General features: G+C 67.3%; 7 protein-coding genes across 7 annotated transcripts; 4 read left to right on the top strand and 3 right to left on the bottom strand.

Annotated features, from left to right (window-relative positions):
• Window positions 1-186: 186 nt before the first annotated feature.
• MICPUCDRAFT_58412 (SNF2 super family) lies at window positions 187-3059 on the top strand (the record flags this gene model as incomplete). The annotated part of the gene is made up of 2 exons (XM_003058971.1): window positions 187-968; window positions 1324-3059. The coding sequence occupies 2 exons, from the start codon at window positions 187-189 to the stop codon at window positions 2975-2977; spliced, it is 2436 nt and encodes an 811-aa protein (XP_003059017.1). The 3' UTR covers window positions 2978-3059.
• Window positions 3060-3099: 40 nt separating this feature from the next.
• Window positions 3100-4523, bottom strand: MICPUCDRAFT_58411 (uncharacterized protein; the record flags this gene model as incomplete). Its single annotated transcript, XM_003058602.1, has 3 exons — window positions 3100-3191; window positions 3344-3737; window positions 3978-4523. The coding sequence occupies 3 exons, from the start codon at window positions 4521-4523 to the stop codon at window positions 3100-3102; spliced, it is 1032 nt and encodes a 343-aa protein (XP_003058648.1).
• A 513-nt stretch (window positions 4524-5036) lies between these two features.
• Window positions 5037-7014, top strand: MICPUCDRAFT_17485 (cation diffusion facilitator family; the record flags this gene model as incomplete). Its single annotated transcript, XM_003058970.1, has 5 exons — window positions 5037-5249; window positions 5470-5547; window positions 5727-6204; window positions 6373-6599; window positions 6799-7014. The coding sequence occupies 5 exons, from the start codon at window positions 5037-5039 to the stop codon at window positions 7012-7014; spliced, it is 1212 nt and encodes a 403-aa protein (XP_003059016.1).
• Window positions 7015-7299: 285 nt separating this feature from the next.
• Window positions 7300-8846, top strand: TRX_2.1 (thioredoxin; the record flags this gene model as incomplete). The annotated part of the gene is made up of 2 exons (XM_003058969.1): window positions 7300-8121; window positions 8326-8846. The coding sequence occupies 2 exons, from the start codon at window positions 7300-7302 to the stop codon at window positions 8785-8787; spliced, it is 1284 nt and encodes a 427-aa protein (XP_003059015.1). The 3' UTR covers window positions 8788-8846.
• Window positions 8847-9686: 840 nt separating this feature from the next.
• Window positions 9687-12397, bottom strand: MICPUCDRAFT_58408 (uncharacterized protein; the record flags this gene model as incomplete). Its single annotated transcript, XM_003058601.1, has 2 exons — window positions 9687-11640; window positions 11919-12397. The coding sequence occupies 2 exons, from the start codon at window positions 12395-12397 to the stop codon at window positions 9687-9689; spliced, it is 2433 nt and encodes an 810-aa protein (XP_003058647.1).
• Window positions 12398-12735: 338 nt separating this feature from the next.
• On the top strand, window positions 12736-13878 carry MICPUCDRAFT_58407 (uncharacterized protein; the record flags this gene model as incomplete). Its single annotated transcript, XM_003058968.1, has 1 exon — window positions 12736-13878. One exon carries the CDS (start codon window positions 12736-12738, stop codon window positions 13876-13878), a length of 1143 nt encoding a protein of 380 aa, XP_003059014.1.
• A 99-nt stretch (window positions 13879-13977) lies between these two features.
• Window positions 13978-14841, bottom strand: MICPUCDRAFT_5447 (uncharacterized protein; the record flags this gene model as incomplete). The annotated part of the gene is made up of 1 exon (XM_003058600.1): window positions 13978-14841. A coding segment is annotated over one exon (864 nt), but the record flags the coding sequence as incomplete, so codon positions are not given.
• Between the last annotated feature and the right edge of the window lie 1030 nt (window positions 14842-15871).

The raw sequence follows: 15871 nt of genomic DNA, 5'->3' as shown, positions 1-15871 counted from the left end.
TCCGCGCCTCGCCTCGCCTCGCCGCTCCGCGCGCATCGCGTCGCGTCGTCGCGACGCCGCTCCGACGGTCGATCCCTCGCGGCGGCGAGGGACGGCGGGGCGCGGGCGCCGGTTCGGCGCGATCGACGATCGATCGGTCGCGGCGGAGCCGAGGGAAGTGCCGTGCCGACGATCCATCTCGGGGCGATGTCGACCGTGCGCGCGAAGCGGAAGCACGTCCTCGACAGCGACAGCGACGACGACGACGACGACTCTGACGCGCCCGTCGTCGTCGCCGCGACCGCGCCGCCCGCGGTCGCGGTCGCGGTCGCGGTCGCGGTCGCGGACGACGGCGACGACGGCGACGACGTCGACGACGACGACGACGCGAGAGCGGCGACCGTTCGATCCGCCGCGGCCGCGTCGGCCGCGGACGCGAGCGGACGGCCGAGGAACCGCCTGAAGTCGAGGGCGGCGTCGGAGCAGGAGATCATCGCCCTGGACGTCGACGGCGAGAGCGGCGGCGGCGGCGGCGGCGGCGGCGGCGGCGGGATCGACGACCGGGGAGTCGTCGTGATCGACGACGACGGAAACGACGACGACGACGACGACGTGGTGGAGCTCCTCGAGGAAGAAGATCACGCGCTCGTGCATTGCGCGAAAATCTCGCGGCGGCTTCGACGCGCGCTGGGGCAGGACGACGGCGACGAGTACGCCCCGGGCGCGAGCGACGGGCCGCTCTCGCCGCTCGGGAAAGCGAACGCGAAATCATCATCGAACGGAGTCGGAGGGAAGAAGAGGAGAGCGCTCGTCGCCGTCGACGACGTCGTCGCCGTCGCCGGGGACGGGTCGTTCAGCGCGAACCTGAAACCGTACCAGATGGTCGGCGTGAACTTTCTGTTGCTGCTCGACGAGGAGGACGTCCCCGGGGCGATCCTGGCGGACGAGATGGGGCTGGGGAAGACCGCGCAGGTGCGTTCTATACACTGGTCCCCATACGACCGCGTTAGCGTGGTGAACGCCGATCCTTAAGGACTTTTGCCCGTCGTCTCTCTCCGCCCACCCCTCGCTTTCAATCCCCGCCATCGATGCCTTTCAACTCCAGCTGACGCCTTTGAACTCCACCCCGACGTCGCTTTGAAGACGATCGCGTACTTGGCGCTGTCGCGGTCGAGGAAGAGACGCGGCGTCGGCGGGTGAGAATTGAGACCCTCCAGACCGCTTCCCGTACGAAACCCCTCGCGCGATCCTCGCCTCACGTTTTGACACGTGGAGATGCCGTCCACCAATCGCATACCCGCATCACTGACACGCGCGTTCCCTCGACCGCTCGCGTCGCGGCAGGTGGGGCGAGAAGACGCTGCCGAAACGCACGCTCGCGCAGATCGCGTCCGGGAGCGGCGGCGGCGGCGGCGCCTCCGGACCCGGCGACGCGAGAGAAGAGCCCGCGCTCGTCGTCGCGCCCGCGTCGCTGCTCGAGAACTGGAAGCGCGAGCTCTCGCGCTGGGCGCCGGCGTTGAAGGTTGGTTTCTACCACGGCGCCGCCGGGCAAAACGCGGTTCGCGCCGCCGCGGAGGCGCACGCGTTTCAACGCGAAAACGACACGGGCGAGCGCGTCAGCGGCGGCGGCGCGTTCGACGTCATCATCGCGTGCTACTCCCTCTTCGAGCGCGACTCCGCGGACGTCAAGCTTCACCGGAAGTGGCTGCGATCGCTGCGGTTTTCGCACCTCGTCTTGGACGAAGCGCATCTCGTGAAGAATCGAAACACGCAACGCGCTAAACGGTTGGATCTCGTCGCCGCGCGCGCGCGACGACGCGTCCTTCTCACGGGGACGCCGCTGCAGAACAACCTGAGGGAGCTCGAGTCGCTGATACACCTCGTCCTCCCCGGGCTACTCGCGGAGGGCGCGCTCGAGGGCGGGATCGGGCAAGAGGGCGCGGACGAGACCGAGGCGGAGGCGGCGGCGAGAGCGTCGAGGGTGAAATTTATTCTCGCGCCGTTCATCCTTCGTCGCTTAAAAGAAGAAGTCGCGAGGGAGCTGATCCCGAAGACGCACGTGAAGACGATCGCGGAGATGACTTCGGGGCAGAGACGTAGCTACGAGAGCGCCGTGGACGCCGCGCGGGCGGAGCGACGACGGCAACGCGAGGGAAGAGGGGACGGGGATTCGGCGGGGACGAATTCTTCGACCAACGCGCCGCCGTCGGAAAAAATCAAAGCGTTGTTCGTGCACCTTCGGAAGATCGCGAACCACCCGTTGCTCGTCCGGGAGAAGTACACGGAAGAGGACGTCGAAGAGATGTCCGCGGTGTGTCATCGCAAGGGCGCGTTCGGGCACGAGGCGACGTTGCCCATGGTGCGGCAGCACGTGAGGGGTCTGAGCGATTTCGCGTTGCACCAGCTGTGCGAGGATCCGCAGCTCGGGGGCGCGCTCGCGCACAAGGCGCTCCCCGCGGAGGCGGCGTTCGACGCGTCAAAAACGCGCAAGCTCGAGACGTTACTCGCGGATTTAAAATCGAAAGGCAGCCGCCCGCTGATATTCTCGCAGTGGAAGATCGTCTTGGACATCCTAGAGTGGGCGCTCAGAGAACGCGGGCACAAATTCGTGCGTCTGGACGGCTCAACCGCGGTGGAGGAGCGCCAACGCATCTGCGACGCGTTCAACAGAGACGGCAGCGACATCTTCGCCTTCTTGCTGTCCACGCGCGCGGGCGGTCAAGGCTTGAACCTCACGGGCGCGGACGTCGTCGTCATCCACGACTGCGACTTCAACCCGCAGATCGACCGCCAGGCGGAGGACCGGTCGCATCGGTTGGGGCAGACCAAGCCGGTGACGGTGTATCGGTTGGTCACGAGCGGCACCGTGGACGAGCGGATCGTGGAGATCGCGGAAGGGAAGCTCGCGTTGGACGCGGCGATATTGAGCGACCCGAAGGCGATGGCCGCGGAGGAGAACAAGGCGATGCACAGCATATTGGAGGACTTGTTAGGGTGACGACGAGGAAGTTTATTGGGGAGCGCGCGAACGCGAACGCCCCCCTCTGATGCGTTACGTTTCAACGAACAGAACGCCAAACATTCATTCGCATTCGTTCACTCACTTTCACTCTTCATCAATCACGAGATGACGTCGTCGTCGCGGCTCGTGTCCACGGACGCGCGGTTAAACCCCGCCGCTTCCCCCGCGCCGGCGTTTTCGTTGAGCGCCTCTGCCATGGGTGAAGCGATCGGTCAGTCGAACGTCTTACCGGTCAAACGTTGAAAGGGAAGCGCGGGTGAAGAGTGACGACGGGAAAAGTCCTTAAGGAACGGCGTGCACCACGCGAACGGGGTCGTATGGGGACCAGTGTACAGAACGCACCTGCCATCTCCCTGTTGCTCGGCTGCGACGCCCTCTCCATCACCAACGTCACGCCCTCGGCGTCGAACAGCCGCCACGGCCCCGGCCACGCCCTCCGCAGCGTCCCCTCCACCCCCGCGGCGCTTCGTATCCTCCGCGCGCAGTACACGACGTCCCAGTCCCCGTCTCGCGTCAGGACCTCTTTCGCCTCTCTCTTGAGGCCGAGCTCCCACGGCTGCCCGACGCGGTCGCCCGCGGAGGCGCCGTCGCCGCTCCAGAACGCGTTGACCGCGCACAGGACGTGTGAGTCGTCGCGGACGCGGTTCCCGTATTCGCCTCGGCACAGGTCCAAGAAGTATCGCATCGTCGTGTCGGACGGGTGCGTCACGATCGTGAGGTCTTCGCCGAGCGTCCACTGATGAGGCGAGAGCGAAAGCGATCGATCGATCGATCGATCGATCGGAGAGGACGCGTCGGTCAGCGGGACGTCTCGCCGGTCGAACCGAACGATGGCGTTGTTGAAAGGGAAGAGGGGATGAAGAGAAGACGACCGACGACCGACGGGAAAAGTCCTTAAGGATCGGCGTTCACCACGCCGACGCGGTCGTATGGGAACCAGTCTCGAGAGAGCGCGCGCGTCTCATCATCATCTCACCACGCCCATGCCGTCGGCGTCTCGGTCGAGCAGCCCCAGGTACTTCGCGTCCGCGTACCCGTCGAGCAGCCCTCCCTCGCCGTCGATGAGCGCCTTCGTGACGCGCAATCGCTGCTGCATCCCGCCGCTCCAGTCCGCGGCCTGGCCGTGGAGGCCCAGATACACCATCGCGTCCGTGTCCATATCCGCGGGAGGGAGCGGGAGCTCGACGCGCACGCGGCGCGGGACGGAGGCGTCGGCGCGCGCCGCGCCCTCGCGGAGGAGGCGGAGGACCTGGCGCGCTTCCGCGGCCGCGCCCGTGCACGTCGACGGCGGGGCTTTCCACGGCGAGTTCGTCGTCGTCGCGGAGTCGTCCGTGAGCGCGCGCGTCGCGACCGTCGCTGTCGTCGTCTCGCGTCGTGGTCGTCCGCGGAGATCGCTTCCCGCGCGCGTCGGCGCGGACCTCGACGCGCGCGACGACGCGCCCGCGCTGGAGTCGACGCGACGACGCGCGGCGCGCGCGGAGGAGGGGGGCGTCGCCGCGGACGCCGTCGTCGCGGTGAGCATGACGCGGGCGGGGGGCGCGCGGCGGGGCGGGTGTGATGTGATGAGGTGGCACGCTGGCACCTCTCTCAGCTGTCTCTCGCAGCTCGTCGATCTCAGCGCGAGCGCGCCAAAACTCGAAGCGCCGCGCGGGTCTCCCCGCACGCGATGCGACGTCTGAGGGACGCCCTCGCGCCGATCGCGCGCTCGGGCGGCGGCGCCTCCTCCTCCTCCGCGACGCGCGCGAGGGCGTACTCGTCGATCATCGCCGCGTCCAGGCCGTGGCGCGTCGCGGCGGACGCGGGCATCGCGACGGGCGGAGGAGAGACGATCGGACTCGGCATCCCGGGAGGCTTCGGATCAGACGCGCGCCGAGGGTTCGTCGCGGCGTCCGCGCGCCGCGGGCTCCCCGCGTGGGCGAGGACGAACGACGAGGAGAAGCGCGACGACGCGGACGCGCGCGACGTCGACATCGCGAAAAGGCAGGCATGGGGAGGACACTATCGTCGCCACTTCCACGCCACATCGCGCGCGGGCATGGCGGTCAAAATCCCGCGCGGGCTCGGCTCGGCGAGCAAACAAAAGGGAGGCTCAGAGAAAGCCAAAGCCACGGACGCCGACGGCTTCGACGCCGCCAGCGGCATCTCGCGAGACGCGAAATCGAAACGCACGGACGCGGCGAACGACGTCCGCGCGCTGCACGCGGTCAACGTCGCCATCAAGGCGAACACCGCGATATTCGCGTGTAAGGTGCGCGTTCGTTCATTCGTCATTCGTTCCTAATAACCCGGCTGGTCTCCGCGCGGCGTCCGCGCTGTGTCGGCGTCGCCGCGGTAGACGCCGTTCCTTCGTCCTCAGCCAGCGGACTTCGCCTTCTCGACCGCCATCGACTCCTCCATCTGACGCGCCCCCGCGCCCCACCCCGACGTCGTTCGTCGCTCTTCGCGATACGGCAATCGCCCACCCTCAGCTGGGCGCGTACGCCGTCACGGGGTCATCCGCGATGCTCGCCGAGGCGGTGCACTCCGTCGCGGACGTCGTGAACCAGGTGTGACACTGGTCCCCATACGACCGCGTTGGCGTGGTGAACGCCGATCCTTAAGGACTTTCTCTCCCGGCGTCTCTCTCCTCTCACACCTCGCTTTCAATCCCCGCCCTCGGCGCCTTTCAACTTCGCTTCTGACGCCTTTGAACTCCACCCCGACGTGAACCATCGTCGTGAACCAGGGACTGCTTCACGTCGGGATAAACAGCAGCACGAGGGCGCCGGACGCGAAGTATAACTACGGGTACAGAAGAGAGCGGTTCGTGTGGTCGCTCATAAGCGCGGTGGGCGTGTTCTTCATGGGCAGCGGCGTCAGCGTCGCGCACGGGGTGCACAGCGCGTGGAACCCGATGGAATTGGAGCACATCTGGATCGGCCTCGGCGTTTTGGGCGCGTCGGCGGCGATAGACTCGTACTCTCTCCTCGTCGCCTACCGCGCGCTCGTGGACAACGCCGCGGCGAAAGAGATGACGCTCAGGGAGTTCGTGGAGAGCGGGCACGACCCGACGTCCGTCGCCGTCGTCGCGGAGGACTTGGCCGCGGTGAGCGGGTGCGCCATCGCCGCGGGAGCGCTCTTCGCGACGCAGGTCACCGGGAACGCCATCTTCGACGCGGCGGGCTCAGGCGCGTTCGTATTTACACTGGTCCCCATACGACCGCGTCGGCGTGGTGCACGCCGATCCTTAAGGACTTTCTCTCCCGGCGCATCTCTCCGCCCATCACCCACCCCTCGCTTTCAGTCGCCGCCCGCGACGCCTTTCAACTCCGCTTCTGACGCCTTTCAACTCCACCCCGACGATAACGCTTCGTATGGACAATCACCCTCAGTCGCCGTCGGCGGGCTCCTCGGCCTCACCGCGACGTACCTCATAAACGCGAACCGCATGCTGCTGTTGGGGCGGAGCCTGGGGAGCGAGAAGATGGACCGGATCCAGCGCGAGATCCGCGCGGACCCGGTCGTGGAGGAGGTGTACCGCGCCAAGTCGGAGGAACTCGGACCCGGGACGTTTCGATTCGTCGCCGAGATTGAATTCTCCGGGACCAAGGCGCGTTCTGTTACCACACTGGTCCCCATACGACCCCGTTCGCGTGGTGAACGCCGTTCCTTGAGGACTTTACTTCCCGGCATTTTTCTCCGCCCACCCCTCGCTTTCAATCCCCGCCCTCGACGCCTTTCAACTCCGCTTCTGACGCCTTTGAACTCCACCCCGATATCATCGCTTCGCGCGGAACGGCCCCACTAAGGTGGTCGAGAGGTATCTCGACCAGGGCGACGGCGCGAAGCGCGAGCAGCTGCACGGGATGTTCAGGGCGGCGGCGGCGCGAGAGGAGCCCGTGGATTTGGACGCGGCGTTGAAGATGTACGGGGAGGAGGTCGTCACGGCGGTCGGGGACGAGGTGGATCGCATAGAGAAAGCCATCGTCCGCGTGGAGCCGAGCATCCATTACGTCGACTTGGAGACGAACTGACGATTGATCGATGGACGAAGCGATCGATCGACCGATCGATCTCCCCGCGCCGCCGCGCGCGCGTCGACGAGGGGGCGCAGAGGCGAACGTAGCGGCGATTGTTGTTGGTCGTGTGATGCAGTACGTTAGCTCGCGTTGGTCGTCGCGACGTGACGCCGTCCGCGGTAGCGCCCGCCGCCCGACGGCCCGGTCAAAGTTTTTTCCTTCATCGTCGGTTCCTCTCGTCGCGTCGGGCCGAGATTCGTCCAGTCATCTCCGCGCGCGGCGCGCGCGCGCGACGGTCTCATGGGGTGCGGCGCGTCCTCCGCGAGCTCGAGCTCGGTCCCCTCCGCGTCGTCCGCGCCCGCGGACACGCGATGGATCGAGAACATGTTCGGGAAGACGCTCTTGACGAAGAGCGGCGAGCGCGTCGCGACGACGAAGGCGCGCGACGCGACGCGACGTTTCGCGCGGCCTCCGTCCCCCCCCGCGCGAATCCATCATCATCATCTTACTTCTGTTCTTCCTCCTCCTTCGCGCGCCGCCGCTGACGTCATCATCCCTCCCTCCCTCCCTCCCTCCCTCCATCCTCCTCGCGATGTCGTCCGTCCTCAGGTCCTCGGCGGCAAGATCGTCGCGGTGTACTTCGGCGCGAGCTGGTGCGGCCCGTGCCGCGCGTTCCTCCCCACCCTGACGAAGATCTCCGACGCGCTGCGATCGCGCGGCGCGCTCTTCGAGGTCGTGTACGCTTCCTCGGACAACGACGACGCGGAATTCGCCGCGCACTTCACGAAGGGCGACAAGATGCCGACGTGGTGGTTCGCGCACCCGTCCATCGGCGGCGCGTTCGCGGAATCACGCGCGTGGACGGAGGCGATGGGCGATTTCGGTGGCGCGGAGGTCGTCAAAGGCGTCCCGCACGTGTCGCTGTTCGACGCGTCCGGGAAACCGATGAGCGGGCCGTACAACGCGTGCGGGCTGCTTCAACACCGCGGCGTCGACGGGTTCCCGTGGGCGGAGCCGGGGTACGTGCGCGCGGCTGCGGAGAACGCGAGCGAGCTGATGGCGTTGGAGAAGTGGAAGCCGGCGCTGGCGGCGTACGAAGACGTCGCGGAGCTGCTGAAGAAGGCGCGTTTTATCTCTCACTGGTCCCCGTACGACCGCGTTCGCGCGGTGCACGCCGTTCCTTAAGGACTTCGGCTTCGCGTCTCTCTTCGCCCATCCCACGCTTTCAACGTTCGACCTCGACGCCTTTCAACTCCGCTTCTGACGCGCCCCCGACCGCCGCCCCGACGCACGTCGCTTCGTACGGAACACGACCCTCGTCGTCAGAATCCAAACCCGGCGGACCCGTCGAGCCTGGAGGACGTCGCGATCGCGCTGAACGACCTCGCGTGGATCCACAACAAGCTCGGGAGCGCGAAGAACGCGCTGAAGGTGTACGAGGAAGCGCTCGCGGCGATCGTGAAGGATGCGAAACACCTGGGGACGGAGAGCGAAGCGTACGCGGTGACTTTGTTCAACGTCGCGGACATGAAGAGCGAGATGAAACGGTTCGCGGACGCGGAGAAGGATCTGCGGGTGGTGTCGCGACTGCGCGCGAAGATCTTGGGGAAGGAGGATTACGAGTACGGGAACACGCTGTACGCGCTCGCGTTCGTGCTCGAAAATTTGGGGAGGCACGAGGAGAGCGCGGGGTTTTACGACGACGCCGCGGACGTCATGGAGAAGGCGACGGGGGACGCGATGGACGCTCGGAAAAAAGCTGACGCGATGCGCGCGAAGTGTCGATGAACGGTGGGCGCGATAGCCCTGCGATAGCCCTATGTGATGTGAAGTTGAAACCGTCGTTGAAACCGAGAGGTACCGAGCGTCGTCGTCGTCGTCGTCGTCGTCGTCGTCGTCGTCGTCGTCGTCGTCGTCGCGTTCACACCGCCCGACGCCGCGGCCGCGCCGCATGTGGCTGCCGTCGCCGACGACGATATCGCGCGCGCTGCAGCAAGGCCTCGCGCCGCTCGTCTTCTGGCGCGTCTTCGCGAAGCGCGAGCGCGAGGCGTTCGAGGACCTCACCCCGGGCGCGACCGCGGAGCCCGACGAGGGCGCGCGCGACGACGACGACGACGGCGACGGCGAGGGCGACGACGGCGAGACACGTCGCGGAGCTCGAGACCCCGCTCTCGCGAACGACGGGACCGCACGGCGGCGTGATGCTCCCGTCGCCGTGGTGGAAGCGGCGCGCGCCGACCGGGGACCGGCGGCTCGCGCTGCTCGCGACCGCGTTAGGGTTCGCGGGAGGTCTCGCGCTCGCGCGGTGGGCGGCCGTCGGAAGCGACGACGGGGACGCCAAAAAAACCAAAAGAAACGCCGGCGACGACGGAGCGGGAGCGAAGGAGTGAGACGAACGAATGAAAGAGCGTCCGCCCGATCGTTGTATCACGACCTACTGTACGCTACGTCACTTCGTCGTCGCGCGGTCGACGTTCGCATCGACCGCGCGCGCGTCGCTCGCTCCTCGAGGGTCCTATGAGCATTTAGTCTCAGAAGACCCCCCCCGCCAGCGCCGCCCGCCCGCTCGCTCGTCTCGTCTCCGTCGTCGGCTCGTGACCTCCTCTCCCCCCCACCCACCCGCGTCTCCCTCTTCTTCCCCTCTTGTTATAGTATAGTATATACGTAAACGCATGAATCACGAGCGTTTACTTCGCCCCACCCCCCGGCGGCACGCCCGCCCCCGCGGCGGCGTACCACTGCTTCCACATGTCCATGTACTGCGCCATCGGTTCCGTGAATTGCGACGGGACGTAATCCACCGCCGGCGCCGCCGGCGTCGCCGCCGCCGACGGTTGACCGAACATCCCACCGCCGAGCGCCCCCAACGCGGCGGCCGCGGCGTCCTCGGTCTTCACCGCCTCGCTCTTGACCGCGGCGTTTGAGGCGGCGCCGGGGATCGGCACCGGCGCGCTGGCCGTCGTCGGCGCGCCCGCGCCCGCGCCCGCGCCGACGCCGACGCCGGCGCCCGCCGCGGTCATCATCGCCCGCTGGAGCTGCGACAGCTGCGTCATCTGCTGCATCTGCTGCATCTGCGCCATCGCCATCATCATCTCCATGCTCCCGGGGGCCATCCCCGGGAACGCCGCGGGCGCCGCGTCCATTTGCGGCGGCGGCGTCGGCGCCGGGGAGTATATCCCCGCCGCCGCCATCGCGCGCGCCATCGCCGCGAAATCCACGGAAGTCGCCGCGTTCGCCGCCGCCGGCGCCGCCGCCGCGTTCGCGCCCGCCATCCCGCCCAACCCGCTCAACCACGGCGCGACGGCGTTCATCGCCGGAGCAACCGTCGGGATCGGCCGCGTCGGCGACGGGTCCCCCGCTTCCCCGCTCGCGAGCGCGCTGAGGAGGTCCAGATTCGGCGTCGCCGCCCTCGGCGTCGGCGCGTGCGGCGGCGCCGCGAACCCGCCGCCGCCGCTCGACGACGCCGCGTTACCCAGCGCGCTCCTCGGGCGCTTGATGTCCCCGCCGAGTGCGTCCAGGACCGCGCACTCGCGCGAGGGCGAGGACTTATCGCTCAAACTAGACGGCCCGCCGCTGTCGCGCTTGCTCTTCCCCAACGACGACCCCGGCCGCGCGGGGCCCTGGACGTCGAACGGCGCGGGCGTCGGCGCGCGGCCCATCGAGTTTGGCATGAACCACTGCGGGTTGAACGCGGGCGCGCCACCCGGCAGCCCCGGGATGGGCGCCCCGGGGAGCCCGCCCCCCTTGTTGTGCGCTTGCGCTTCCGCAGCGGCCGCGGCGACGGCGAGGTCCTTCTCGACGCCGAGCCACCGGAACGCGGGCTTCCGCGAGTCCACGAGGTGCGTCTTCTCGATCAGGCGGAGGCTGGAGAGGATGTTGGCGATGTCGTACAGCCGGCGCACTTTCGTCTTGAGCTTGGCCTGGTCCGCGCACGCGCCGAGGAGCGTCCGCGCGGCAGCCTCCAGGGACACGACGCGCGCGCGCGAGACCAAGAACAGCTGCACGAACTTCTGCGAGAGAAGGCCGAGAGACTTCTCGCGTCGGCAGTCGCCGCCGCCTTCTTTTTCTTTCCCGCCCCCCGGCTTGTGGCTCGCCGTCGCGGCGGCGGTCTCGTCGTCCTTTGAGCTCTTCGCGCTGTCCTCGCCGTCGTCCTTGTCGTCCTTCTTCGCGTCGCCGCCGCCGCCGTCGGAGGGGTCGTGCTCGCCCTCGCCGGAGCTCCCGGACTTCGCGTCCTTCTCCTCCGCCCCCGAGGGACCCGCCGCGTCTCGTCCCGGTGCCTCTTTTTCTTTTTCCTCCTTCTCCTCCTCCACGGCATCGCGCGCATCCGACCCGCCTCCTCCCCCGCGCTTCGGCGAGGACGGCCCGGAGGCGTCGCCGCCGTCCAGCGCGAGGTCCTCGCCGAACTCCTTCACGCCCTCGCGATAGAGACGGTCCAGCGCGTTCGGCATGCGCGCGATGCCGTGCCACGTGTACTTGTTCTTCGCCTTGCGGACGACGACCTCGACGGATTCGAGGACGTTGACGATGTCGTAGATGCGTCGACGCTCCACGCCGAGCTTCGTCGCGGCTTCGTCCAAGGAGATGAGCTCCTCCTGACCGGCGCCGTAGAGGTGGAGGAAATTCTCGCACAATAACCCCAAGCTGCGACGCGCCGCGAGGGGGGAGACGCGAGGGAGCGACGCGTCAGCGGTCGGGGAGAGACGCGGGATCCGTCGCTCGGACTTCGGAGGAGAGAGGATAGAAAAGAGCCGAAAAGACGCGCGATTGAGCGAGCATATCTCGTTTGGATTTTTCAAGCGGACGTGGGCGACGACGTGGTGCGCGCGGGTCGCGCGCGGGTCGCGCGGCGCGACGCGGCCGCGCGGCGCGGCGCGAGGGATCGCGCGCGCGAGACGGGAGAGAAACCCCGCGACGCGCACCTCTTGTCCTTCCTGTTGTACGCCGCGGACCCGATCTCGCTCCCGAGCGCGCCCGGCGTGGGTCCGCGCGAGGGCGGCCCGCCGTCGCCGCTCCTCGGATCGCTCCGAAGCGCCGCCGCGGAGCCGCTCCTTTGCAGGTGCTCGGCGACGCCCGCTTGCGCTTGCGCCATCGCCGCCATCGCGGGGTTAGCGAACGGCGTCGGCATCGCGCCGTTCTGCATGAAGTTCTGCATGAAGTGCGCCATCGCGGCCGCGAGCGCGGCGGGATCGTTCGCGGCCCCCGGCGCGGCCCCTGGCGCGACCGCGCTCGCGCCAGAAAAGTTCGGAGGAAATGCCACGCCGCCGGCGGCGTTCGCGAGCGGCGCGCCCGGGATCGGCGCGCCGGCCGCGCTGAACGCCCCGGGAGACGGCGCGGTCGCCGCGTTACCATCCGGTTGTCCCGCCGCGTTCGCGCCGTCCGCGGGGGGAGGCGGCGCCATGACGCGCGATTCAGCGCGCGCGTGGTGTGTTTTGGATCGTGCAAAAAAAGCGCAGAAAACCCTTAACGGCGCCAAAATGCGGCGGGAAAGATTTTGGCGCGCGATGGTTTCGTACCGTACTCTCTGTCGCACAAGCAAACAGTCAGAGCACGACTACTTTTGGGGCGTACGGACATCCCGACGAGATCTTCTCGTCGCGCGTAATATACACTTTATGCGGGAAAGCGCATAAGATATTTATAGTCTCATCGAGCGCGGGCGGCGCGACGTTCTTCACAACAAACGACCCGGGCGGGCCTCCCCCCTCCCTCGCGCGCGCTCTGCCGCCGAGTCGCGCCATGTCGTCCGGCATCCGCGTCGCCGGCGGGATCGCGAAGCACGTCAAGAAGAAGGGCGCGCAGCAGGCGGCGTACCAAGGCATTCAGTTCCTGAAGAGCTACGGGCAGCACATCCTCAAGAACCCGATGATCGTCAACGCCATCGTCGAGAAGGGCGGGGTCAAGTCCACGGACGTCGTCCTCGAGATCGGCCCGGGGACCGGGAACCTCACGATGCGCCTCCTCGAGACGGCGAAGAAAGTCATCGCGATCGAGTTCGACCCGCGCATGGTCGTCGAGCTCGAGCGCCGCGTCTCCGGGACGCCGCACGGGCACAATCTGAAGATAATCAGCGGCGACTTCCTCAAGGTGGACCTGCCGTACTTCGACGTGTGCATCGCCAACTGTCCGTACCAGATCTCGTCGCCGCTCGTGTTCAAGCTCCTGTCGCACCGGCCGATGTTCAGGTCGGCGACGCTGATGTTCCAGAGAGAGTTCGCGATGCGTCTGTGCGTGAACCCGGGGGATCCTCTCTACTGTCGCCTGTCGGTGAACGCTCAACTCTTGGCGCGGACGACGCACATCTTGAAGGTTGGGAAGAATAACTTCCGGCCGCCGCCCAAGGTGGACTCCTCCGTCGTGAGAATCGAGCCGAGGTCGCCCATGATCGACGTGAACTTCCGCGAGTGGGACGGCTTGGTTCGCCTATGCTTCGGGAGAAAAAATAAAACGTTGGGGGGCATCTTCCGCGCGAAGACCGTGCTCCAGCTCATCGAGAACAACTACAAGACGTACAAGGCGTTGCAGGTGAACAACGGGAAGGGCGTCTCCGCGATGGACATGGGCTCCGGCGGCGTCGGGAACGTCTCGAGTAAGATGCTCGGCGCGGCGACGATGGGGGCGAGGAAGAAGGGAAAGTTTAGCCAAAAAGGAAAAAAACAATACGGCCTCGGCGCCGACGAGAAGATGGACATCGACGACGGCGACGAGGACGGGAACGGGATCACGAGCGTGGACGCGGTGACCCCGGAGTTCATACGCGGGTTAGTCGAGAAGGTGTTGAACACGGACGGGTTCGTGGACATGCGCGCGTCGAAGATGTCGCAAGATGATTTTTTGCGGCTCCTCGCGACGTTCAACGAGGCGGGGATTCACTTCGCGTGAGCAATCGATAGACACAGTCTTAGACGGACATCAGATGTTACCATGTTGTATAAAAGAAACCCAGCCCCAAAACGCGCGCGTGCTACGCGACTACAAGTGATCCAACCGCCGCAACAAATACTCCACCTGCACGTCCTTCGTCATCGGCATGATCCACTTGTAGTACAACTCGCCCACTCGCTCCGGCGCGACTTTGTACTCGATGTCGACGCCCTCGCCGAGCGCCGCGACCTGGTCCGGGACGTCGCCGTCGCTGATATCCTGCCCGTACGTCGCCGCCTTGTTCGTGACCCTTCGAACGACCCTATCCTCCACGGCTTTGTACGTCAGCAGCGACATCAGACCCTCCGCGTCTTGCTTTTTGATGAGCTCCGTGAACTCCTCGGGCCTCGCCTGAAACTTGCTCTCGGCGACGAACTTCCCGTAGTGAATCCGCTTCGAGATGGTCTGGAGGCAGTTCACGTCCGCGAGCCCGGCGCTGCCGTAGTTGAAGTCGTCCCCAGCCTGACACAGCGCGGGCAGGATGTCGTTCACGTACATCTCCATGATGCGATCGTTTATGTTTATCCCGTCCGCCGCGGGCGCGAGCGGGTTTTCGTACTGCATGGCGCCGATCACGAGGAGAGGCAGCGACTCGGGGTAAAAGGCGTGCTCGTCCGGGGAGGTGTACCTCCGAATCTTGCCCCCTAACTGCTCGCTCTCTCGCAGCATGAACTCCAGCATCGACGCGCGCGTGCCGTCCGGGTGGAAGCACGGGACGTCTATCTTCCCGGGCTGATACACCGGCGCGTTGAGGAGGTACTGCGCGCGCTCGATGAGCCCGAAGATGATGGAGTCTTCCTGGCGGATGAGGCTCGCGCGGATGTTGTCGAGGGAGAGCCTGTCGGACTCGTCTCTCGAGATGGACGGGTCGCCGGGCCCCGTCGACGCCGCGGAGGCGCCGCGGAGGAGGAGAGACGGCGACCGGCGCGACGGCGGCGACGGCGACGGCGACGCGAGGTGGCTCGACGTCCATCTCGTCCCTCGCGCCGCGCGATCAGCGGCGGCGGCGCGGCGATGAGACGAGCGCGCGGTCGCGGCGGGAGCCGCGCGCGCGGTCGCGGCGCAGAGCGCGGTCGCGGGCATCGTCTCCGATTCGCGGTCGCGACGACGACGACGCGCGGCGTGAAGTGGCGCGAGCGGCCGGCGGAGACGTCGGGCAGACGACGTACAGTATCATGAAATCGCGGGGCGCCGACGCGTCGAAAAGCGCCGTGAGGGTTCCGTCGGGAAAGACCACTCGCACTCGTCAGCCGCAGTCGCCGTCGACCGCTCGGACTCCGCGGAGGTTTATTAATATCGGTTCGACGATCGTTATTACCAAAAAGTCGTCTTCATCTTCGCGACCGACGCGTCCGTCCTCCGGTCGCCTCGGTCGAACCCCCCCGTCGGTTCGGTTCTCCTCCTCCTCAACTCCTTCTCCTCCGTCCCGCGCCCTTCCCCGTCGTCGTCGCTCAAAAGTCATCATTCGGTCGCGTTGACGACCGGCGTCCGGACCGCACGGAGCGCTCACGACCTGACCGCGACGCCGCGCTCGCCGCCTCTACCGCCTCTACCCCCCGACACGCCGCCGCGCCCGCCGCGCCCGCCTCTACCCCCGCGCGCGTCGTCCCCGCGCGCGTCTCCGTCGCCCCGCCCGCCGCGGCCGCCGCCGCCGCCGCCTCGCCCGCCGCCGCCGCCCTCGCGCCGTCCCCTCCCGCCGCCGCCCTCGCGCTCGCCCCCCCGGTGGTCGTTCGTTCGACCCCTGTTGTTGTTGTTGTTGTTGTTGTTGTGCGCGCGCGTCTGCACACGCTCGCGCTTCTCCTCCACGGACAACGCGCCGCCGTCGATCTCGAGCCCCGTCGCGGCCATCGCCTTAGTCGCGCTCTCCGCGTCTTCAAACTCGACAAAGGCGTAACGCTCGCCGCCGTTCTTCTGGACGCGAATCGTCACCCCCGCGGCGGCGCCTTTTACG

This window comes from Micromonas pusilla (assembly GCF_000151265.4).
Source record: "Micromonas pusilla CCMP1545 genomic scaffold MICPUCscaffold_5, whole genome shotgun sequence".
Classification (NCBI taxonomy): domain Eukaryota; kingdom Viridiplantae; phylum Chlorophyta; class Mamiellophyceae; order Mamiellales; family Mamiellaceae; genus Micromonas; species Micromonas pusilla.
This window is presented reverse-complemented; position numbering and strand designations above follow the sequence as displayed.